This window comes from Lagenorhynchus albirostris, chromosome 1 (genome assembly GCF_949774975.1).
Source record: "Lagenorhynchus albirostris chromosome 1, mLagAlb1.1, whole genome shotgun sequence".
NCBI lineage: Eukaryota > Metazoa > Chordata > Mammalia > Artiodactyla > Delphinidae > Lagenorhynchus > Lagenorhynchus albirostris.
Window position 1 is genome coordinate 32,396,724 of NC_083095.1, and position 26,101 is coordinate 32,422,824.

General features: G+C 44.7%; 1 protein-coding gene across 1 annotated transcript; it reads left to right on the forward strand.

Annotated features, from left to right (window-relative positions):
* The first annotated feature begins 2,406 nt into the window (after nucleotides 1-2,406).
* SLC10A1 (solute carrier family 10 member 1) lies at nucleotides 2,407-24,695 on the forward strand. Its single transcript, XM_060166615.1, has 5 exons — nucleotides 2,407-2,762; nucleotides 13,231-13,441; nucleotides 20,879-21,057; nucleotides 22,611-22,807; nucleotides 24,589-24,695. The coding sequence occupies exons 1-5, from the start codon at nucleotides 2,407-2,409 to the stop codon at nucleotides 24,693-24,695; spliced, it is 1,050 nt and encodes a 349-aa protein (XP_060022598.1).
* Nucleotides 24,696-26,101: the final 1,406 nt, after the last annotated feature.

The window sequence follows — 26,101 nt, forward strand, 5'->3', positions numbered from 1 at the left end:
GGCTTAGTATCCAGGTTACAGGTGTGTTAATGGGCACTCTGCTCTTTCTATGGGCATGATACGATCAATAGTCACATCACAAACCCCTGATCTTTTAACAGATACTGATTGATTACTCCTCACCCCCTTGGGCATAAGACAGATGTATAAAAGCTGGTTGCGCAGGATGTCTGAATGGGTGGTGTCCCTAGCGTTGTTCAGTGCACAGCTGGCACAACTGTACGTGGCAGTCCTGCCTGGACTCCACCCTCAAATATTTTTTGCTTTGCATTGTGAACCACCATATGGACCACAAGGTTCCCGAGGGCAGGACCATGGATTACATAATTTTTTATACTCCCACAAGTGCTTGGCACTCAGTTGATGATCAGTAACTCTCCCTGGGACTTCCCTGGTGGCACAGTGGTTAAGCATCTGCTTGCCAATGCAGGGGACATGGGTTCAATCCCTGGTCCAGGAAGATCCCACCTGCCGCCTAGCCACTAAGCCCGTGCGCCACAGCTACTGAGTCTGCACTCTAGAGCCCACAAGCCAAAACTACTGAGCCCGTGGGCCACAACTACTGAAGCCCGTGCGCCTAGAGCCCATGCTCCGCAACAAGAGAAGCCACTGCAATGAGAAGCCTGCGCACCGCAACGAAGAGTAGCCCCCCTCACTGCAACTAGAGAAAGCCTGCGCGCAGCAACGAAGACCCAACGCAGCCAAAAATAAATAAATAAAATTTTAAAAACATAATAATTCTCCCTTAGCAACTCTGTTAGGGGGTCTCTTCTGACCAGCATTTTTGGGCCTGACCCTGACCCTCCAGGCATACTCAGTCCAAGCTCCACATACCCCCATCGGCATCTAGTAAACCCCACTCGGCCCGCCCTCCCCTTGAGACCAGATCAATTCAAGCACCAGGAAATCATTAATATCAGAACTCTCAGAGGGAAAGGAGCTTCAAGTTCTTGTCATTGAGGGCCACAGGATGTAGCCCTGTGACCTGCAGGACCCCAGAGAGCAGCCTTCTTGAGCCACGCTGCCCAATGCGTGGATCCTATCCCAGCCCTTATCTATGCAGGATTCTAAAGGCCCTGGGGCCATTATTGGAGAGCTCTTATTTTTGGGTGCTTCCTCATACCAAGCCACTCCCCACCCCCACAGAGTGGTTCGCACCCTGGTCCCTATCCTGTCCTCTGTAGTCCCACACAAAAAGCCTAATCTCATGTTTCAGCAAATACGAAACTATGAGACCCCACTCAGGCCTCTTGGGTTCCAGCCCCGCCTAGATGCAATTCTTCTGAAGGCTGTTCCCTGTCCTTCCTCTGAAGGTGCTTATCCCTAGGCTGGGGTGGGAGGAGGGAGGCCCAGGACGCCACACACACCAGGCGTGCCTGCCTCTGTCCACTGTCACCCGCTCAGCCAGAGCCTGGCTCCCAGACAGGCGCAGAGCCAAGGTAGAGCAGTCAGGACATCGGAAAGAAAAGGCTGTGCATTCCTGCTTCCTTCTCGGCAAGTTTCCCAAGCAATGGGGCTCCTCGGGCCGCTGGCCAAAGAGCCTGGGCAGAAATAAATCTCCCCAGCCAGGGCTCCTTCAGAGCTGCCCTTTGGGGAACGCGCCCCCAGTCTTCCCGAGAGCCCCTCAGCCAGCGCAGCAGGCTCTTCCCTGGAGTTAGGTGTGTGTGGGAGCATGTTCCTCCCCCGGGATCCGTGTCGTCAGGTTTGGGGATAGGACCAAGTTTTCCCAGCACAAGTGAGAGGACACAGGCACCTCTCCTCTTCCAGGACAAGGGTCATGGACACAACTTCTCCTGGAAGCCAGCAACTCACCTGCCCCTACCCTGTCCCACACCCCCCTTTCCAGGAAGGAAAGGTAAAACTCAACTCTTGTCACTCCCTGGGGTTTGGGGGAAGATGCGCGTGACCGCCTGGGCATGGGGAGACACCTTCCCCTGAATGAGAAACTGAGGCCTCAAGGGCTGAGCAGAGAACGAGAGGGGCTGGACCTGGATTGGTTCCAAGAAACAGAATGCCTGTGGGCGTGCTCAGCGGGGGGGGGGGGGGGGGGGGCGGGGGGCGGGGGGGGGGGATATAAGCCCTCTTGTCCCAGAAGCAGCCAAGAGGTGAGGGAGGGGTGTGAGTGACACCCAGGAAGACAGCAGAGGCTGAGGAGCTCAGGAGAGGCCGGAACAGCCCTGCAGATAAGGCTCTGGGCTTTCTCTCCTTTGGGGCCAAAGCCAGAGAAAGCACAGCCAGTTGCATAATCCTTCTATTTGCTCAGATCTACGTTTTGTCCTGAAGCTCCCTGCCCTGGGAGGTGATTGAGGAAGGCACTCAGCAAGGACTGGGCAGGGCAGGGAGTCAGCAGGCGAGCAAGGGGCGTGCTGGGTCTTCAGCCTTTTTTCCACCCCGCCGTCCAGGAGGATGGAGGCCCTCAATGAGTCTGCCCAGTTCAACTTCTCCCTGCCTCACAACTTCGGCAAGCGGCCCACCGACTGGGCGCTGAGCGTTATCCTGGTGATCATACTGTTAACCATCATGCTGTCGCTGGGCTGCACCATGGAGTTCAGCAAGATCAAGGTGCACTTCTGGAAGCCTAAGGGGCTGGCCATCGCCCTGGTGGCGCAGTACGGCATCATGCCCCTCACTGCCTTTGCACTGGGCAAGGTCTTCCAGCTGAACAACGTCGAGGCACTGGCCATCCTGATCTGCGGCTGCTCGCCGGGGGGGAACCTCTCCAACGTCTTCACTCTGGCCATGAAAGGGGACATGAACCTCAGGTAGGACGGGGGGGTGAAGAAGGAGCAATCTGGGGACAGCAGCTGCATGGGAGATCACAATCAAGGCGAAGAGGGGGGCTAAAGCCAGAAGCGTGAGTGAGTGGGGGCTGGGTGGGTGCTAGGGCAGGGGGTGGCAGGCATTGATTGTCAAGAGCTCATGCTGGGCTGGGGACAGGACCTGGGGTACATCTTGGTTTAAGCACCAAGCCAAAGGGGCCCAGCTGGTCCAGGGGCACCCTGGAGAGCCCCCTTACTCCCAGAGTTGTCTCGAATGGGGCACAAGGATTGTCTTGAAGGAGTACTGTACTGACTTAAAGCAAAGGGACCTCTGGAGAACTTTTACCTGTCTGCCAGGTGGGGCAAGTTGTCTGCTTTGAGGCCAGAGATATGAAAGGGAGTGCAGATTAGTTTCAAAGATCTCCAGGGAGATCAAGGTGGCTCGGAACCAAAGAGCACCTCCAAATCCTGCAGAGCAAGAAGGAACTTCCAAAGATTCCCCCCAGCTGTCTGGGCTGTCTTCTCTGAACTTCCCCCATCCACCCATGAGACGCAGGAACACTTCGATGCAAAGACACAGCCAGGTAGATCCTAGAGTTTCCCAGGACCAGGTCGGGGTCCCAAGTCATGATGGGCCTCGCCTCGGCCAAAGTGGTAGGAGGGAAACAGCAGCAGCCCCACCCAGCTCATCACAGCAGAAATCAGCGAGGGCTCCCTCCTGCAGGGGCTGATTGGACACCCGTCCTTCCAAACAGGTGGGACTCTGGTCTGGAATGCCTCCCAGGGTGAGGCCACATCAGGCCTGTTCCAGCTGCAACAGCAGCCCCTGCTGGCTAAAGAAAACTCACCAGCATAAAAGCTCTTGCTGTTATCTAAGCCTCCGTCTCAAGCCGGTCTCTTCTGGTTCGATCCACTCTTCCATGCCGGGCAAGGCAGTAAATTCAGGCAGTCCATCTGCTTGTGCCTGTCAGTATCCTGTCCCTGGCTGAACTTTACTAAGGAAACTAGCCAGGTACGGAAGCCTCCTCCTGGAGATGCCAAGCGATGCTGGGGTTGATTATTAGATGAAAAAATGATAGTGATCATTGGGGGTTCCCTGGACCTGCCATCTGAGAAGCTCTGGACTCTCTACCCATATGATTGACCCTTACTGAGGTAGTCGAGTAAGGTGAGAGAGAGCTTGGCTTGTATAGTCTCCCATGGGAACATATCCATGTTCGACCACCTCACTGTGAGGAAATTCTTCCCTCTATCTAATCCAAGTCCTTACTGCTGCAAAACAAGCTCCTGGTCTTGATTTAGCCTGTGGACAAGGCCGGTTGCAGCCTCTGTGTCTTGGACAGAGAAACCTGGACTACGCCTTAATTCTGTTGTAGAAGGGCTGCAGGTCAGGAAAGGGGTTCTCAGGGCTTCGTGGCTCTGTAGAAGCGGCAGCGCTGGATAGGACAGCGTAAAATATCATGGGGGAGCCTCTAAGTGTGAGTGACCAGATGTCCCAGGCTTTTGAGCCAGTGGGTGCCAACGAGGTCTCTTCTGAAACACCTGCGTTTCTGAGGCTCTAGGCCTCCACCGGCAGAGCCTCCAGTGACTCATGCTCTCCTGCTAGGCCAGGCCTCCTGGTCTGGGCACCTGGGAACTGTCACTTCCACCTAGACCCTCAAGAGACAATGCTCTGCCGGGACGGCCACCTTCTACCATAACGCCCCTACCCACAGACAAACCTCCCCCTCATGTTAAACCAGGCTTCTGACCCCACTGGAGGAGCGTGAATCTCATCCTCCACCATCACATGCCGCCAGGCCTCAAATTCCAAATTGAGTTCTTCATCTGGGACAACTTGTTACATGTATTATAATAACGATAATGGTGCTGATAATAAAAGACAGCCGGGCACTGGGCCAAGCACTTTACATGGGATCCTCTTACAGCTTCCCATGAGGAGGTGCTGTAAAGAGCCCCATTCTAGAGATGAGGAAACTGAAACTTAGAGAGGTTAATACATTTGTCCAAGGTCTGAAGGCTCCAAAGCCTGTGCTATCTTCAGGGTTGGGTGTGTACATAAATGAACTGAGTGGCTGGAGGGTGACCGCCAGCCTCGGAGACACGGGCCGCCCTACACGGGGCAGATGCCATGCATCTCTGCCATGGGTGTTGTGGGAACGGGGACTCAGTGACTGCACAGCTCCCTGCTTTTCAGGAGAAGATGGAGTCCCCCTTTTTATGTGAAATCTCCAAATTTTTAATTATTGGTAACTCGCTCCAAGTTTTTAAAACACTGTGCAAGCCAAACAGGACATGACAGAGACCCAGATGTTACACAGAAGCTATGGGTTTGAGATCTGTGTACAACCCCACGCGATTTCCCATCTAGAGCAGAAAGGAATGTTAGGACACCTATTCCACTTTACACGTGAGGAAGCGGAAGTCCAGAGACTTTCCAGAGGCTTCCCGAGAATCTGTGGGCCAGTTGTGTCTGGAGCCATTCCTGGGCTCTCTCTTCCCAGTCATTCTGCCTCACAGCTGGAGTGAGGCTGGGGGAGCGGCCGTCCCAGGGCGTTGGGCACGTTCAAGGAGGCTGGGCCGCAGGGTGGACCTCTCAAGGCAGCCAGGCCCAGCAGCTCCTTCCTCAAGGATGCTGCTAGACATCTCCAAAGAAAGCAGGCGACCCACAAGAGAAAGAGAAAGTGCTCTCACCGGGGACAGAGGAGAGAGTGCCAGAGGGAACTGGGCCCCTTTGATGGCCGCCTCTGCCTCCAGCTCACCTGCTCCCCCTCTCCCCTCCAGCCAGCTCGCAGCTGAGACAAGAGCCAACGGCTGAGGGGATAACCCAAGGATTCCCACAGCTCTCCCCACCATGACAGAGGGAGACTAAGCAGGAAGAGACAGAAGCTACCCGGGTTCCCAGAAGTTTCCCACTTCACCACAGAGTCTCTAATGTGTCCCCTCACAACTCTCTCAGCTTCCGCCTCCAGTGCCTCTATTGACAGGAGTTCAAAAACTGTTCCTCAAGCAGGGTGTACTGATGCCCCAAAGCAGGCTGTATGCAGTGCTCTGAGAACTTAAGCAGGAAGGGTAAAGAAAAAACCAAATGTGCTCCTTTCTCCCTGGTCCCTGGACCCCTGAGAAGCATCCGGGTCCACAATGTTACTATGGAACAGATTCCAATCTTAGAGTCAGGAAGTTGCCTCCCATCCCTATCCTTCAGGGTAACAGGATCATGAGAGTCACAGATACCAAAAAGTTAGGACCAGTGCCCAGCACTCACACATGCGGAGGAGGTTCGGGGGTCTGGGAGCATGGCTCCCACACACCTCAGTGCCTGAGGCTCACCAAGTCTCAGAGCAAATTCCAAAGCTCCCGACATGCCAAGCCAAAGTAAGCATGACTCCTCTGTTCAAGGACATCAGAACAAGCACACAGGTTTTGTGTGGCTTTTCTCCTAAGAAGAAATCAATAGCTAGCACTGTAGCCCCCTGTGTGCCCTTCCCAATCTCATTCCCCTCTACCCACCCTGAAGGGAGCACCTCCCAGGATTTGCCTTTCAGCACTTCCACAGACCCTTTTACACTATTACTACATAGGTATATATCCATCAACAAGATACACTGTTGCATTTACATGGTTTTAAATTTCATATCAATGGTATCATACTGCCCATATCATTTGACAGCTTGCTTTTTTGAGATAATAGGTATATAAATAAAAGAGCTACTTCATGCATTTGAACTGCAGTATAGTTTGCTTGCATTTATCCATTCTCCTGTTGTCAGACATTTACATGGATTTCATGTTTTGTTGCATGAGCAAGTCCTATGCATGCTCCCCCTGTGCTCACATGTGAGAGAATACATAATGAACGCAGGAGTGCTGGGTCTTGAGGTTCACACATCTGCAACTAACAAGTCTCCAAAGTAGTTATTCCACTTCACACTTCCCAGGGCAGTGTATGAAGATCCCTGTTGTTCCGTGTCTTCATCTGTATTCGGAATTGTCAGACTTCTAAATTTTGTCATCTGGTGAGAGTGAAATGAGTCACGGTGGTTTTAAATTTAATTTCACGGGAGGTCTAGCAACTTTTCAAATACTGTTGGCCATTTGGGTGTCCTCTTCTGAAAATAATGCCCTTTGCCTATTTTTCTATGGGACTGTGGTGTTTTCTTCTCATTAATTTAGTTATTTGTTGTTTTTACATGTTGTGACAGTCTACTCACAGTTTTGGGGTTATCCTTACATTTTGATAATGATGTCTTATAAAACGGAATGCTTATTTTAACTTAACCAACTATACGAATATCTTTCCTTGGCAGTTTGTTTCGGGGGTTTCTTTAAGAAATCCTTTACTGCCTTGAAGGTCATAAAGATATTCACCTATGTTTGAAAAGTTTTACAGTTTTGCTTTTCACATGGAGATCTTTGATCAACCTAGAATTTATTATTATGTACGCTGTGATCTAATTTTATCTTTTCCATATGAATAGAGAAAATTCCCAGGACCACTGAGTGAATTTTTCTCCATCAACTTTTAATTCCATCTCTCTCGTTGACCAAACTCACAAATAAGCAAAAGTTTGTGTCTGGGATCTCCCTTCTGTTCTATTGTTCTATGTCTCTATCCTTGAGCCAATATCACACTTTCTTAATTACAGCCTTTTAATAAATCTTGATATCTGAAAGTTGCCCTACCTTGTTGTTCTTGAAAATTACATTAGCTATTCTTGGCCCTTTACTCTTTCACTCGAATTTTGGGATTAAGTCTCACATCTACAAAAACTATTTCTGGAATTTCGGTTAAATTTGCTTTAAATTTATGGATAAATTTAGAGGCTATCTTTATAATACTGCATCTTCCCATCCATGAAAATGAAAATGGTACAGATTTTCTTTTATTAATCATTATTTTATACCTATGAAGTTTTATAACTTCTTTCATAAAGATCTTGCATATCTCTTTTAGATTTATTTCTAAATATTTTATCATTTTTATGAATATTATAAATGGTATCTTTTAAAAATTTCATTTGCTAATTATTTTTGTAGTATATCAGAACTTGATTTTTTTATTGCTAATGTAATCAAAATTTCATGGATTCTCTTATTTACTAGTTGTAATGGAAATTCACTTGGATTTCCTCCGTGGACAGTCCTATCATTGGCATATAATGCAAGTTTAGTTTCTTCCTTTCCCATCCATATGTTTTTTCTACTTCTTGTTTTGCTGTGCTAGCAAAGACCTATATAGTATAATTTACAATAGGTGATGTGATGGGAACAGGTATCCTTGCTTTATTCCTCTAGTTTTTCACCATTAGGTTTACTATTTCCTGTAGATTTTTGACAGATAACCCTTTTCAGGCTAAGGAATTTCCATTCTGTTGCTAGTGTGCTAATTTTTATCATGCATGAACATTGAATTTTGTTGAATGGCACTTTTCTGCATCTATGATACCATTTTTTCTTTAATCTGATAATACAGTGATATATATCAATAGATTGTCTAATGTTAAACCATTTTTATATTGCTGGGATAAACCCATTTTGTTCATTGCATTACTTTTTAAAGGCATGGCTAGATTCATTTGGTAACATTTTATTTATGACTTTTGCTTCTGTGTTCATAAATGAGACTGGACCCTAATTTTCTCATAATGTGATTTTCTACCTTTGGTTGTAAAATTTTATTATTCAAATATAATAATTTGGGACATGTTTCCACTTTTTTTGCTCTCTATATAATACTGAGGCTATCTGTACTTTGAATGTTTAGTAGAATTCTACTGTAAAACCATATGTACATCGTGTGGGGGTGGGATGACAGGTTTCAAACTACTGATTAAATGTCTTTAGTGATTCTAAGTTGATTCAGGTTTTCAGCTTCATTTTGAGTTAGTTTTTGTAGATTATATTTCCCAGGAAATTGTCCATTCAATCTGAATAGAAAAATGAAAGTATAAGACTGTCCTTGATTTCTTCTATGACTCTCTAAAATCTTTATTGTATCTGAAATTATGTTTCCTTTTGCATTCATAATAACATCAATTTGTGCCCTCTTTCCTTTTTCTTGGTTAGTCTCACCAGCGGTGTCTATTTTTATTAGACTTTGCAAAGAACTTGCTCTTGGTTTAATTGATTCTCGGTTAATTTATATAATTTTTAAAGTTTACTCTCTCATCTTTAATATTTTCTTTGTCCTGCTTTCATTAGGTTTACTTTGTTTTTCTTTTCAATTCTTGAGTGAAATGCTTAGCTCATTAATTTTTAATCTTTCTTTTCCTATATAAACATTTCAGGCTATAAATTTTCCTCTAAGAATTAATTTAGCTGCTCCCTAGATTTTTAAAATTATTTTTGAGATATAATTTACATACCATAAAATTCACCTTTTTAAAGTATATAAGTCAGTAGTTTATAGAATATTCACAAGGTTGTACAACTACCACCAGTATCTAATTCCAGAACATTTTAATCATCCCCAAATGAAACCCTATACCCATTAGCAGTCAGTCACTCCCATTCCTCTCTCACTCCAGCCCCTGGCAACCACTAATCTACTTTCTGTCTCTATAGATTTCAGGTAAATAGAATCATATAATATCTAGCCTTTTATGTTTCTGATTCTTTCACTTACCATAATGTTTTCAAGGTTCATCTTTGTGATAGTATATAGCAGTACTTCATTGCTTTTTATGGCTGAAGAATATTGAATTACATGAATACACCATATTTTGCTTATCCGTTGATATTTTGTTTTCCATTTTTTAGCTATTATAAATAATGCTGCTATGAACGCTTGTATACAAGTATTTGTGTAAACATATGCTGTCAATTCTCGTGGGTATATACCTAGGAGTAGAGTCACTGGGACATATGATAACTCTGTGTTCTTGATGGCTATACTCTGGACCCTTTGGACTAGGATGTAGTTGATATTCATTTAAGCCATATTTGACCTCTATGGAAACAATGAAGAGGTGTAGATAGTGAATAGGGCTATAGGGAGGCGGGACACACACTTAGTGTGGTTTTCCTGCGGTCTTGTCAAGCCCTCGTCCCCAACCTTCCCACTAGAATGGAAGCCAGAGCATATATTGTAAGGTGAATGTCTACAAACCCAAGAAGTTTCCCTAGCAGCTTCTTCTCTCGGTTGGTCTTTCTGGAGGGCCTCTTCCTACACAGGGTCCTGGGATTAACGTGTATGAGATTCCAAATGGAGATGGTAATAGGACATTTAGGACAGTTAGGATACAGATTAGAGCTGGGAGGGTATACTATTTTTCAGGATCTGAGACTCACCCTCAATTTCTCTTAAATAATGTTAAGGATAAACCAGAAAGTAAAGAACATGAGACTATTGGTGTTGGGGACTAGAATATTATTCAAGATAAAAAACAGGTCTGATGACCAGATTATCTTGTCACTTACTCAACAATGGGTAACTATTGCTGCCTTCTCTACAGCTCCACCATTGTGGTCCTTCCATTATTCTGTTTTTACTGCTTTGCTGCTGTTGTTTACAGTCCTCCTAATCATGGCCTCTGTTTACTGCTTTTTCTTTGCATGTTTTTTGGGTTTTGCCTGAACATGCCTCTCCAAAACCAAGTGCTCTATCACTGTGCACACACTCAAACTCCCCAAGTGAGAAAATGCTCTTGATGTACTTAATCCTTGTTATCTTAGTTAGACAGAATCACTATGTCCAGCCATCCCCTAGGCTCTAAGGCAGGCACTTAGCAACTTAGCAGGTCAGGTGTTATTCTATGTTCCAATGGGCTATAGCCAGAGTGATGGGCTCACACAGCTTTCTTCAAAATGGGCTGTGCTATGTCAAGTATAGAGAGCAAAAAGAGTTCTACTACAGAGGAGATCAGAATGGCTCCTTCCACAGTGAAGCACACAGGGACTGAAGCAGTTGGACAGACCTGGGTTCAAATCCTGCCTCAGCCTTCCTATCTGTGTGATTCTGGGCAAGCCACAACTCTTCAAGTCCCCAGCTTCCTCATTAGCAAAAAGGAGATAGTATGCTTACCTCCTAAGCTACTGGGAAAAGGAAATAAAGCAATGTATGTAAGGTTCTTAGCACAATGCCTGGCACAAAGCAGGCACTCCACAAAGTAGTCTGTACGGGCATACCTTGGAGATACTGCAGGTTCAATTCCAGACCACTGCAATAAAGCAGAATATCACAATAAAGTGAGTCACATGGATTTTTTGGTTTCCCAGGGCATATAAAAGTTATGTTTAAACTATATTGTGGTCTACTGAGTATGCAATAGCAGTGTGTCTAAAAAAATTTACATACCTTAATTTAAAAATACTTTATTGCTAGAAGATGTTAACCGTCATCTGAGCCTTCAGCAAGTTGTAGTTTTTGCTGGTAGAGGGTTTTGCCTCCATGCTGATGGCTGCTGACTGATCAGGGTCGTGGATGCTGAAGGCTGGGGTGGCCATGACCATTTCTGAAAATAAGACAACAAGACTGAACCTTCCTTTCATGAATGATTTTGCCATTTGATAGCACTTTACCCAGAATAGGACTTCTTTCAAAATTGAAGTCAATCCTTTCAAACCCTGCCACCACTTTATTAACTAAGTTTATATAATATTCTAAATGCTTTGTTGTCATTTCCACAATCTTCACAGCATCTTCACCAGGAGTAGTATCCTTCTCAAGAAACCACTTTCTTTGCTCATCCGTAAGAAGCACTCCTCACCCATTCAAGTTTTATCAGGAGATGGCAACAATTCAGTCCCATCTTCAAGTGCCACTTCTAGCTCTCTCGCTATTTTCGCCACATCTGCAGTTACTTCCTCCACTGAACTGCTCAAAGTCATCCCTGAGAATTGAAATCAACTTCTTTTAAACTCCTGTTAATGTTGATATTCTGACCTCTTTCCATGAATCACAAATGTTCTTAATGGCATCTAGAATAGTGAATCCTTTCCAGAAGGTTTTCAACAAACTTTGCACAGATCCATCAGAGGAATCACTATCTATGGCAGCTATAGCCTTACAAAATGTATTTCTTAAATGGAAAGACTTGAAGGCCAAAATTACTCCTTGATCCATGGGCTGCAGAATGGATTTGGTATTAGCAGGCATGAAACAACATGAATCTCTTTGTACATCTTGAGTGACCAGGTGCATTGTCAATAAGCAGTAACATTTTGAAAGGAATCTTTTTTCTGAGTGGTAGGTCTCAACAGTGAACTTGAAGTATTCAGGTAAACCAAGTTGTAAACGATGTGCTGTCATCCAGGATTTGTTGCTCCATTTATAGAGCACAGAGTAGATTTAGCATAATTCTTAAGGGCCGTAGGATTTTTGGAATAAGCACTGGCTTCAACTTAAAGTCACCAGGTGCATTAGCCCCTAACAAGACAATCAGCCTGTCGTTTGAAGCTTTGAAGCCAGGCATCGACTTCTCCTCTCTTGCTATGAAAGTCCTAGATGGCGTCTTCTTCCAGTAGAACACTGTTTCATCTACACTGAACATCTGTTGTTTAGTGGAGCCCCCTTCATTGATGATCTCAGCTAGATCTCTGGATAACTTGCAGCTTCTACATCAGCACTTGCTGCTTCACCTTGCACTTTCATGTTGTGGAGATGATGTCTTTCCTTAAACCTCATGAACCAACCTCTGCTAGCTTCAAACTTTTATTCTGCAGGTTTCTCACCTCTCTCAGCCTTCCTAGAATTGAAGAGAGTTCGAGCCTTGCTCTGGATTAGTCTTTGGCTTAAGTGTATGTTGTGGCTGGTTTGATCTCTCCAGACCACTCAAACTTTCTCCATATCAGCACTAAGGCTTTTCTGCTTTCTTATCATTCGAGTGTTCACTGGGGTAGCACTTTTAATTTCAAGAACTTTTCCTGTGCATTTACAACTTGGCTAAATGTTTGGGGAAAGAGGCCTAGCTTTCAGTCTACCTGGGCTTTCCACAGGCCTTCCTCACTAACCGTAATCATTTCTAGCTTTTGATTTAAAAACATGAGAGACGTGTGACTCTCCCTTTCACTTGAACACTTAGAGACCATTGTAGGGTTAGTAACTGGTCTAATTTCAATGTTGTTGTGTCTCAGGGAATAGGGAGGCCCCAGGAGAGAGAGAGAAGGGGGAACAGCCAGTTGGTGGAGCAGTCAGAACACATACAACATTTATATCCTTTAAGTTTACCGTCCTACATGGGCGTGATTCGCAGTGCCCCAAAACAATTACAATAGTAACATCAAAAATCACCATAATATAACGAAAAAGTTTGAAATATTGCGAGACTTACTAACATGTGACAGAGACATGAAGTGAGCAAATGCTGTTGGAAAAATAGCACCGATAGACTTGCTTGATGCAGGGTTGCCACAAACCCTTACTTTGTGTAAAAAAAAAAAAAAAACACAGCTGCAAAATGCAATTAAAATGAGGTTGTGCCTGTATTAACGGGCTCTCTCTCTCTCTGCACTCTTCCTGTCTCCCACCCAGCATCGTGATGACCACCTGCTCTACCTTCTTTGCCCTGGGCATGATGCCCCTCCTCCTGTACATTTACTCCAGGGGCATCTATGATGGGACCCTGAAGGACAAGGTGCCCTATGGCAACATCATGATATCACTGATCCTGATTCTCATTCCTTGCACCATAGGCATCATCCTCAAATCCAAACGGCCACAATACGTACGTTATGTCACCAAGGTAAGAACCTGGGGGCCTGGGCAGGGAGCGAGAACACCACCATCATCACAGTGAATGGCTTGAGGCAAGTCATTTGGGCTTTTTCTGTGTCAGTTTCCTTCCTTGTTTAAAAAAAACAAAAGAAGTCTGCTGCTATTGGTACAACCTACTTCATGGGATTGTAATGTACATGAGAATATTTTTGAAGTTAGGAGAAAAACAGTAAAACACCACACACAACTATAAGGTATAATCATTATTTTAATAATAAAATTAAACTTTTATCATGTACCTAGTAGCTGCTAAGTTTTATGCTACACTCTCTGAGGAGCCACTGTCCTCGAAGTTTGTTTGCAGAAAGTCAATAATAGATGAGAAACAAGATCAACACAATGTACAATCAGGTATTGGCAGAATGTAAGGAGGTGAGGTTAGTGAGGGCCAGGTGGTCAAGAAAGGCTTCCCTAGAGGATGGAAGGAGGGGGCACGGTTTCAGCCAGACCATGAAGAAAGGGTTGGATTTGGGTAAGCCTAGGGAGATGCCTGAATAGAGGAGTTCCAAGGGAGACCACGGGCAAACATGGCTGACTGGATGAGAAGCCAGAGGGGAGGAAGCCAGGGGGAGAGGTGGTAGGCACACTTGTATCACTTTAGGAGTGGGATAGGAGAAAAGTGGAGTGAGATGGCCCCAGCAGGTGTAGGAGTGTGCTATGAGGGCATCACGCCACTGCCCTGCCTTTGGAAAACTCAGACTTGTAGAGTGAGTGGTTCCTCTACCAACTCTTGTGACCTTGGAGCTCAGTTCCCATCAGTCTCTCCTCTGGCTCCCCGCTCAGCCCAGGATCCCAGGCTCCATCCCCGTCCTCAGGAAAAACTCGCCTCCTGAAGGCCTGTTGTGGTCCCCACCCCTGGATCTATGCCTTTGGGCCGGGCTACAGGGCATACTACTTGGAGGCCCAAGGCTTCCAGCAGCTTTGGGCCTGGAACAAAGAGGTTTGGTCAGGTTTCCAGGGTCTTTTGATTTTCACACTACCATTGTCAAGGGTAGTTTTTACCCTTGTCCCGGCGTAGTCCTAATACCACGGCCACAGTCCCCCTCCCCACCTGTTGAAGATGTGACGTCATTCCTCCTCCTGCCAAATGGCTCATCACCCCACTCTGCTCTAGATGGCATCTTCCGTTCTCTCCACCCTTACTTCTCAGAAATCTCCTTTTATTGATCGTGTCCTCTACCCCCATAGCCTCCTCCCTCTCGCTCTCATTTCTAGAACGTCTCCATATTAGTTCTTCACAGCCAACGTTGATACTGGTTCACATCTCTTCTTTTTTTTTTTTTACTAAGTAGAGTCACGGGACTCTACTTCCCGCTCCAGCCAACACCTCTCTTTCCTCCCCTTCCGAGCCGTGCTCCTGGGAGTCACCCGTTGCCCCCACCCACCTTCCACTCTCACCACACTGGCCCGCAGGACAGTTCTCCAGTGGCCAGGCCTCAACAGTCTCTACTCCTTGGCCTCCGATTCACTCAGCGTCTTGATGACCACCTGCTCCACTTTCTTCAGCAAATCCAATGGACATGTCTCAACTCTTCTTTTAGCAGCTGTTGGTATGGCTGACCACTGCCTCCTTCTCAAAAATCTTCCTCGGCTTCAGTGGCAGGGCACCTGCTTTCCTACCACGTCTTTGGCACTGCTTTTCAGACTCCCTTGTGAGTTCCTCTGGTAAAAGTTACTTCTCTGCATTCAGCCCAAGCTTTCTGCTTTCTTGCTTTTCTTCCCTAAGCCCAGGACCTCCCCACCACGAGATCTGTCTTTAGGAGTGGGATAGCCATCTACAAGCTGATGACTGTCAGAACAGCTCTCAGCTCTCTCCTGACTCCTGAATCCATTTATTAACTGCCAAATCTTTCTACCTGAATATGCCTCAAGCATTTAAAATTCAGTATGTCTTAAATTTAAACCACCTCCTTAAGCCTGCTCTTCCCCTCCTCCCACTGTGTGATCATCTCAATGAATGGCATTCAACGTGCCCCACTGCCTGAGCCGGAAACCAGACAGTCATTCTCCACATCCTCTCCCTCCCCACTCACACGAATCAGGGATCGTCAATTCTGCCTTCTTTTGCTTGAACCCATGTCTCTCCATCCCTGTGTCTACCGTCTTCATTCAGGCACTCTCCTCTCTCACTAGACAACTCAGCCTTCTAACCTGGCTCCCTGACCCAGTTTTAACCTGAGTCTGGAAAGAAACTATCATGTCACTCCACTGCTTGAAGGCCTTCACTGGGTCTTTAAACTCCCCCAGGAGTCATGTGGCCCCTCAGCCCTTTCTTGATTTGGTCTCAGCCAACCTCTCCAGTGTCAGCTCTCTTCTCTGCACATGCCCCACTGGACTCACTCCTACTCACCCTTCAAGTCTCAACACAATTAGCACCTCCTCTAGGAAGTTTTCCTTAACCCACAAGCCTGGGCAAGATGCTTGTCCTACTTGCTCCCGTATCACGCAACACCACTGCAACAACATGTATCATACTGTATTATAAATACCCACTCCATTTTTATTCCCCACCCACCTGCAAGAAGCAACATCCTAAGGCTGTGCCTCAACACTGAATTCTCAACACGCACAGCTAATACCTGAGAATAAACAAAGGAATAAAGGGCAAGTCCTGTCTCTCCCACACATTAGCAAAAACAAACAAACAAAAAACCAGAAACATGTGTCTATCATTTCACTTACTCAAGATAGTTTGGGGGATACAAGAATAAAGAAAAAAAAATCACAGAACATAAAAATGTGAAGTGACTCCTGATATCACTTAAAGCAGCTCTGCCCCCCTCCACTTTATAGGTGAAACCAAAGACTAGAACCCCAAGTGCAACTGATATAAGAACACGTCTCCTTACCTCAGAATAAAGTGTTCTTCTGAGAAAGACAAATACAAATATGTGGTACATATATACAATGGAATACTACTCAGCCATAAAAAAGAATGAAATGACATCTGCACAACATGGATGGACCTAGAGATTACCCTACTGAAGTAAGTCAGAAAGAGAAAGACAAATACCATATGATATCACTTATATGTGATATCTAAAATATGACATAAATGAACTTATCTATGAAACAGACTCACAGATGTAAAGAAAAGACTTGTGGTTGCTGGGGGCAGGGGGTAGGGAAGGGATGGAGTGGAAGTTAGGGGTTAGCAGATGCAAACTATTATATATAGAATGGATGGACAACAAGGTCCTACTGTATAGCACAGGGAACTATATTCAATATCCCGTGATAAACCATAATGGAAAAGAATATGAAATATATACATGTATAACTGAGTCACTTTGCTGTATGGCAGAAATTAACACAACATTGTAAATCAACTACACTTCAATTAAAAAAAGTGTTCTTCTGAGGATGCAAAAAGAATCTCAGATCTTAAAGTGAGAAAGCCCTTCAAGGTGAAGTTCAGTCTCCTGCCTTATTCTCATTCTACTCCTGTTCCTCTTGTGTTACACATCCATGACTCAATTCCACAGCAAAAAATGGAGTCAAAATGACCCCAGAGGGGCTTCCCTGGTGGCGCAGTGCTTGAGTGTCCGCCTGCCGATGCAGGGGACACGGGTTCGTGCCCCGGTCCGGGAGGATCCCACATGCCGCAGAGCGGCTGGTCCCGTGAGCCATGGCCGCTGAGCCTGCGCGTCCGGAGCCTGTGCTCCACAACAGGAGAGGCCACAGCGGTGAGACGCCCGCGTACCGCAAAAAAAAAAAAAGACCCCGGAGAACATTCAAAGGGCTGAGATATACTTGGGCTCAAAAGACAGAGGCCAGTAACAAAGAATCACATAAAATGCAGGTGTATCTTGGGACACTTTGCTGCTGGCCAAACCTCCAAGGTTAGACAAGCAGAAGGGCAACAGCTCCGTTTATCAATTACTCCCAAACAGGAATCACTCCTGTGAGGATGCAGAGAAAAACAAGTGGTCAAGATGCAAACGCTGAAGTCTCCTCGTGTTACATTTCTTTGAGGACTGTGCTCATCCTTAATCTCCCCGTTTCATAATGTAGTGAGTTACAAGCTGGAAAATGAGCAAACAATTGTCCCAGCCTCTTTGCACACCTAACACTCCTAGAGACTTTCAAATCAAAATTATCCAACTTCTGGTAACTGGCTCTGGCAGAAGATTAGGGTTATCTGCTCAAACTCTGCTCAACCAGTTGCATTCCCTAGAAGGAGGTCACACTTAAACACTTAGACACAATAATAATACAATTTCAGGGATGCCCCATTTGGAAAGGCAATTCAAGTAATACTTTAACTTACCCATGCAAGGGTTTATTCAAGCCTACATGGTTAGAAAGTTGGTGAACCTGAGCATGACATATGGTCTAAGAGCCACTCTTACCATAAGCCATCCATCACTCTTCAATAAGGATCCCGCCCTGACACTGACTCAACCACTCTACCTATGCTTTTCCCATACCTGCTGCTGCGGATGAACTGACCTGACTCTCCTAAATCTCACAGCTTCTGCCAACTCGTGGCTTCTGCTGCTCCCAGGCCTTTGTGTCAAAATTTTAACACTTGCCTCTGCTCTTGCTTCCCTCTCTGTAACTCTTCAAACTCCCTAAACAAGAGGAAGGATCTCACCAGTTAGGTCATTCTTCAACCTGCCTAGGTCACCGATGCAAGAAGAGTTGGGCCAGGTTATCCCTGGGATCACTGGCAAGCTGAGTCGGCTACCCATGAATGGACACTCATCACAGCTTCAATCAGCGATGACAGGACAGTGCAGGTGGTAGAAAACATGGTGACCTATGAAGAAGCATCCACCTATGGCCTCTTTTCTCAACAGGTCATGGACATGACATCGCCACAAATAGCAGGACTGAGAGTGACAAAAAACTTTGGGATGTCAAACTCCTCTCTTTTCCCTGAGTAGTAATAGGAGCTACAATTTAGTCAGTGGTTCTAATATGCCAGGTCCTGTGCTGTCAACCTCACTCAAGAGAGGTTGCATGACTCACCAGTTTACACGTCTTGAGGATGGCTTTCACACCTGGGTCACACCATTGTCTGTGCTCACCACTCCAAAGGCCCCAAGACTGGGAGAACGAAAGTGAGGGGATGAGAGTGATACTCACACAGAGAAAGAGGGCTTCTGGATTCATTCACAATCCCTGTAGCCCAGTACACCCTATGTTATCCATTACACTCTTTTGATAGGGGCAAAAACTGGACATTAGGTAGACGACAAACCCAAAAGGCAGAAATTAACTCAAAATGCAAGGGCAAACCAAGCAGTTCATCACTCTTTCAATAAAACCTGAAGCATGTTGTTACTGGTGAGATTCCTTCCTTTCCTGGGACAGGACCACCATCAGTACAGGTGATGTTTCATATGATCATTATCAGTTGCAACATGGCTTAAAAACACAGAAATGCAGAACTGTACAGCTGAAATTAGAGCAATATAAATAAATGTTAAAATGTCGCTAGGACAACACTGTAATGTAATTAATGCCACTGAATTATACACTCAAAAATGGTTAAAATGGCAACTTTTGTGTTATATGTATTTTACCACAATTTTAAAAAATGGTAGTAGGAAATATAAAACCCCACATGTGCGAATGAGCTGGAAACGGAACCAAAACATATAACCATTACAAAACAACACGGTAAGTTCAAGAAAAGTTTGCTATATATCCTTTTACTCAGAAGATGAGAGGGACAGAGGCTTAGGTGTATGTGTATATTTCATCAGTTTAGTGTGTCATCCTGTAAAATGCACAGACAGGTAAGCACACTTTGAAAGCTTGCATCCTTGTTACATGCTGAAAAATCTTAACATTCTAATTTCATAAATCTGCCTATTGAAAATTTTAAATGGTAAGATGTTAACTATAAAATAATGTATTTTAAAACATATAAAAACATACCATTGTTCCTGATGACGGTTGCTTTCACAGCACTTACCTGAGGCAGGGTGGACCTGCACTTTTTTTTTTTTAATTGGAGTATAATTGCTTTGCAATGTTGTGTTAGTTTCTGCTGTACAATGAAATGAGTCAGCTATATATGTATACCTATATCCCCTCCCTCTTGGACCTCCCTCCCACCCCCGCCATCCCACCCATCTAGGTCATCACAGAGCACCGAGCTGAGCTTCCTGTGCTTTATAGCATGTTCCTGCTAGTTATCTTACGCATGGTAGTGTATATATGTCAATCGTAATCTCCCAATTCGTCCCACCCTCCCCTTCCCCCCAAGTCCACATGTCCGTTCTCTAGTCTACGTCTCTACTCCTGCCCTGCAAATAGGTTCATCTGTACCATTTTTCTAGATTCCACATATGTGCGTTACTATATGGTATTTTCCTCTTTCCGGCTTACTTTACTCTGTATGACAGACTCTAGGTCCATCTACGTCGCTACAGATGACCCAATTTCACTCCTTTTTATGGCTGAGTAATATTCCATGGTATATATGTGCCGCATGTTCTTTATCCATTCATCTGTCGTTGGACATTTAGGTTGTTTCCATGTCCTGGCTATTGTAAATAGTGCTGCAATGAACATTGGGGTACATGTGTCCTTTTGAATTATGGTTTTCTCAGGGTATATGCCCAGTAGTGAGATTGCTGGGTTGTATGGTAGTTCTATTTTTCATTTTTTAAGGAACCTCCATACCGTTCTCCACAGCAGCTGTATCAATTCACATTCCCACCAACAGGGACCCGAACTGCTTCTAATGATGCCATTATTGCCTGAGCCATTTTGAAACTCCTTTTGGGAACTTCCTTATCATCCAATCTGCAGGTCACTCAAGAAAGTAGGCTCATCCCTTTACAGTTATACATCATTTAGGATCTAAAACCACATTACCTTACTTCATTACCTGCTTTAACCATCTTTGGTTCAAATGACTTTGGCAATTTCCAGAAGTTAAATTCATCGTAAAATGGATGGATGAAGTCCCTACCCATAATGGAGGTATTCAAGACCAGTATGACAGGTTCTAAGAATAACTTCTACTGAGCTCCAAAATGACCACAGCAATGGCAGTATTGTAGGGATATGTGGACGGGCTTCAGAGACTTTGAAAGAGAACTTTCATTTACAATATTCACTTTGCCAGAGGACTGAATAGTCTCATCCTTCAGAGCCATAGCACTTCGCTGAAAACCTGCCATCCAGAGATCTCGATCAGAAGCTGTGCTTGGCTCAGTCTTCCTAACGTGTTAATCAGATCTATGACCTCCAGGAAGCTTCCTAGCTACGGATGAGAAATCCAAAAGGATGAAAGATAAAGGTCTTTCACATTCCCTCCCACTTCGAATACATTTATTAAAGTGTTTTCCACCTCCAATACCCACCAGTGTTTCCCCAGCCCTCTCTGCTCTTCCACATGCCCAGTATCCTTCTAATTGCATTTCCTCCTTGTCCTTATTCACAGGGAGGGATGATCCTCCTGCTTTTGTGCAGTGTGGCTGTCGTAGTGCTCTCTGTCCTCAACGTGGGCAAGAGCATTTTGTTTGTCATGACACCACACTTGCTGGCCACCTCCTCCCTGATGCCTTTCATCGGCTTCCTGCTAGGCTACGTTCTCTCTGCTCTGTTCCGCCTCAACGGACGGTAGGTATTACTTTAGGTCCCACTGTCCCACAGGTCTCATGCTCATTCTTGTCTCTCAGAAAAAGGTAAGATCCATGATCTCGGGAAGGCATTTTTCAAGCAATATATTCAAATGTCTCAACTGAACAATGAACTCTGGACTGAGAAATACTGGGGAGGGAAGGTACTGAATGAATAACACAGATCCAGAAACAAAACACAAAGACCAAAGGCATCGAATCATCCAAAGGGCAGCAGTTCATGGCAAAGTGCTCCCTCCAGAGCCTAGATTCCACCTCCCGCCCAACTCCCTGGTGGCAAATGGCAGTGGAGTAGCTCCATGTCATGACAAGCGCTGACAATCCCTTTCCCACTTCTCCTCCCTGTCTAGGTTTTAGTCTTGACACAACACCTTGGGTGGCAATTCTACTAAGTGCCACTCAGAGCTGAAGTAGTTGCGGACCTCTGCTAGAGCCTAATCCAATTCACAAACACACCTGCTACTTTAGGGGAACAGTCAGCTTGAGCGCCGGGTGTGGACACATCAGGCACCCTAGGCACCCTAGGCACCCTGTCTATACAGAGTGGTACCCCATTTCAAGATTCCCTATTTTCAGCCACATGGCAGACAGATGTTTACGCAGGGGTCTAAACAGTTGCACTCCAGCCTCGTACCACAACGTCCCGAAGAGCTGTTTTTAAAATACAATTTTAAAATAATTATCCATTTCAAAAACCAGGCTAATTTAATAAAGAACAAATTACTGTAGGATGCAACACATGGTGATATAGCAGTCAAAAGGCTGCCAATGACCACTCATGAATTTTCACGAAGACAGAATGATACAGGTCGTAATAAATGGCCACAGCATCAAGTGCCCACAGTAGTCTCCTTCATAGTAAATGTGCTGAGACAGCGCTGGCAATTTTTTTTAGCAAAGAACTATTTTAATATACTAATTGCACTTCAGTGAATAAAATGTTGTATTAAATGTTAACAAACATTCCATTCTTTAATCCATAAAATGGAAAGCAAAACCGAGGATGTGTTCCAAAGACAGATAATGGAACCAAGCTTTTATTTAATCATTGTGTTTTGGAGTTAAAGATGTCCAAGCCAGAAACTGGACCACAGGGCAAGGTTCCCATTTAGACAATCTTCTACTTTACATTTAAATTCTAACTGTCCTATATGTAAGCCCAACATCTGCCAATGAATGATTCTGGCTCCCATCTTCCTTTTATCCCTCCAGCCAGACATTTCTCCAAAATTCACTTTGATAATCCCGCAAGTGACAAATTGTAGATTTCCAAGCTACTCAAAAATTCCCTCATAAAAACTCCCCAACAGGAACCTAACAGTCACCATCTCCCACAAGGCTGGATTGGTGATTTAAGAGATGGGCCAACTTGACTTTTCTCAAAACCGTGCACTCCACACGTGGCTCATTTTCATCTGTGTTGGACTGTCAGTTTCTCTTAGAGTATTTGGGAGAAAGGAGATGAGCAAGTGAAGTTGCACCCTCACGTGCCTTCTCTGAGGGCATATGGGGTTGTTTTTTTAACCTACACAGGTGCAGACGCACTGTCAGCATGGAGACTGGATGCCAAAATATTCAACTCTGCTCCACCATCCTCAACGTGACCTTCCCCCCTGAAGTCATTGGACCACTTTTCTTCTTTCCTCTCCTCTATATGATTTTCCAGCTTGGAGAAGGGCTTCTCCTCATTGCCATCTTTCGGTGCTATGAGAAAATCAAGCCTTCCAAGCGTAAGTACTGAATTGTTCCCCTTTGAGCTCTGCTCCCATTTTGGACATGATTCTGCCAGCAACCATCTCTAGCAAGGACCTTTTGGATAGGGCTGTAACCCATAAAGTCATTAGGAACCAGGCAGCACCAATAAGCAGGAAGGGATTTCAAAGAGCCATGACTAACTATAATAACGGCACTTCATTTTTGCTGGGAGAATCAGCTGTGGAGTTTGCCTCATAGAACAGAGGCAATTTTGGCTACTTTAACTGGGGAGACCATGCAGGACTCAGGAGACCATGTAGGACTCAGGGTATAGAAATAGGACAGAACTGTCTTGGACATCACATAGTTGTGAGATGTTGCGTGAAAAGTCCTATTCACAAGAAGTCACTAAGTTTCCATGTTAAGAGTAGGTTCTCAAGCCACGGAGCCAGGTCAGAGCCCCAGCACCACTGGCACTCCTATATGAGAAAACATGAAAGCAATGCAGCCCAATAATCCAGAATCGAAAAGTGAGGATTCCAACTCTGGCTACACAGTAAACAAAACTTAGGTATAAGCTTATTAAATTAATAACAACTATCAAAAGTCTAGATTTAATATAATTTAAAGCCCACCGAGTCCCTTAGTGGGCTTTAAACCCCCCCGTTTTTTTTTTCAAATCAGAAAACTCAAATCTCAGTTGGTAACATATTTCAGTATTTTATAACTCTAAACATTAGTATATTCATCTCAACCACTCAAATCCTTCAACTGACTCATTTCCCACAAACTTGAGGATGCCTTCGAGACCTCTACACCCTGGAGACTGATTTACACCTTATGAGAAAGATACAACTTACCCTGGTAGAATTTATCATTTTATAGTAGCAAATGAAGACTTACAATTAACTTAAAAGATGTAGTATTGGTTATCAAGTAGCCAAAAAGAAACCAATAAATAAGTAACCATACTTCAGAACCATTTTTACTAAGCTTTGGTTCAATACTACAGTGGAGTTATGGAAAAGAATCTAATCTGATACTTCTCTTGAGAGCAACTCAAGAATTTGTTACCCATTGAACACTCCACCTTCTTTAACAAAAGCAGCAGATTCCCAGATTTGCAGTTTTAGTCCCAGAAAGGCCTGAAATGTGCTCAAGAGGCCATATTCTGAGTCTATGGCTCTCAAAACCAATGCACCTAGCAAGACCCCTGTGGCAAAACTAAGTGCAAATAACTCACTTCTTTGGAGCTCTTGTACTGTCTGGGCCCAAGCAGCAACGCTCAAGTTAAAGAAAGTTTCTGTGCTTTTGACCCTTGTACCCTTCTAGAGAGATGGGAGAACAGGAAAGGGGGACCATAATCATAGCTCCTCGCCACCGCCATGCAGGCAGAAAAAGGGGTAGACCCGACACCACAATGATAGGGGTATGGAAACACCCCTTGGTAGACTTCCCACTTAATGCATTTTCCTCCCTGCCCCCACTGGCTCCCAGAAGGCAATAGTCAACCTTTGCGTACATAAACTCAACTCCCCATCTGTACTGTGTGTACTAAGAAGTCAGAGATGGAGTGATGAAGAGTCAGTGCTCTTTATTAGACCTTTTGTTACTAGTATTACCATCAGGGATGTTGAGGGGAAAGCAAATCTTTCCTCAGTTTGTCACGGGAGAAGAGGTGGTAAAGAGATGGGGGAAAAAACAAAAACACAGGACACCCTAGGAGTAAGTTGGTATTCTTTTATCTCCCAGATAGAACAAGTTTTTTAACTATTCTTTTGTTCTTCCTAATCTATGACCCTCTTCAACTTTACAGATAAAACAAAAATGATCTACAAAGCTGACACAACTGAAGAAACCATTCCAACAGCTCTGGGAAATGGCACCCACAGAGGGGAGGCGTGCCCCCCTTGCACAGCCTAGCCTTCCCCAGTGACCTGGATTCTGGTCAGAAGGCAATTCAGAAAGCCACGTGGCAAACTATACAGAGAGCAGAAAGATGAACCACCACCAGTGGGGTCTCTTTCTCTAGCATTTCCACCATAAACTATCAGAATCATCAAGCCTTGCGTGGAGGACAAAGTGGGAGTCTACCCCAAAAAGCCTCACCTATTCCCAGCTTACAACTTGATACTTGTTTAAAAAATAAAAGACTTATTCAATGACAGCCCTACAAAGGCAGGAACCAAAACTGCCTTTTGCCCTTGCATCTCTAAAACAGTGCCTGATAGGCATAAAAAAGCAATTTCTGAACTAGTCAATAAATGGGTTCTTACCCTAAAATCAAATACCCAAATTCTGTTCCAAGTTTTGTGACCCAAAAGGGAAATACAAGCTCAGAGTACTGTAGGATTAACAGACTTCAGAAGTCCTTTCTAACCTTAAATATTCAGATCCCATTCCTTCCCTTTTGACATCACTGGAATTAAAGCTCCTGAGAACATGACACGAAGTACGCAAAAGCAGACATAATAAAATGCAAAAACACTTGGATAAGACAAACTCCAAACCTCAGCTATAATCAAATGAAAGAACGTTTTGAAGAACACAATTCCAGAAGAGAAGGAAAACTTTAAAAAAGAAAAGCCAAAAAAGTACAAATACCAACAGAATAGTTTCACTAATCATCTGTCCCATCCCTTCATTAGGTATCAGTAGTTTTCACATTATGCTCCCTCCAAATTCAGAGTACTGTACGCTATTGCCGAAATTAGCGGTTGCTAAGTCAAAGTAAAGTAACTAAAATCCTTAAGTTTCAAATTTTCCCCAATGAAATTCAGACATTTTCCATCTGGCTCATAGGCACAAAAAAACAGGTGAAAGGGCTTCCCTGGTGGCGCAGTGGTTAAGAATCCACCTGCCAATGCAGGGTACACGGGTTCAAGCCCTGGTCCAGGAAGACCGACAAGCCGTGGAGCAACTAAACCCATGCGCCACAACTACTGAGCCTGCGCTCTACAGCCCACAAGCCACAACTGCCGAAGCCCGTGTGCCTAGAGCCCATGCTCTGCAACAAGAGAAGCCACCGCAATGAGAAGCATGTGCACCGCAATGAAGAGTAGCCCCTGCTCGCCGCAACTAAAGAAAGCCCGCACACAGCAACGAAGACCCAATACAGCCATAAATAAATAAATAAAATAAATCTAGGGAAAAAAAAAAGGTGAAAGATTAACAAACTAATAAGAACACTTGCAAACAGCTGACCATGCCTAAAGTTTCTTGTAATTTTCATACCACTTAATGTGATTAGGTTCGATTGAAACCAAGACAAGTAAATTTTAGGTCTGGCAAATGTCCAGAACTACCAGTACTCCCAGCACCAGAACACC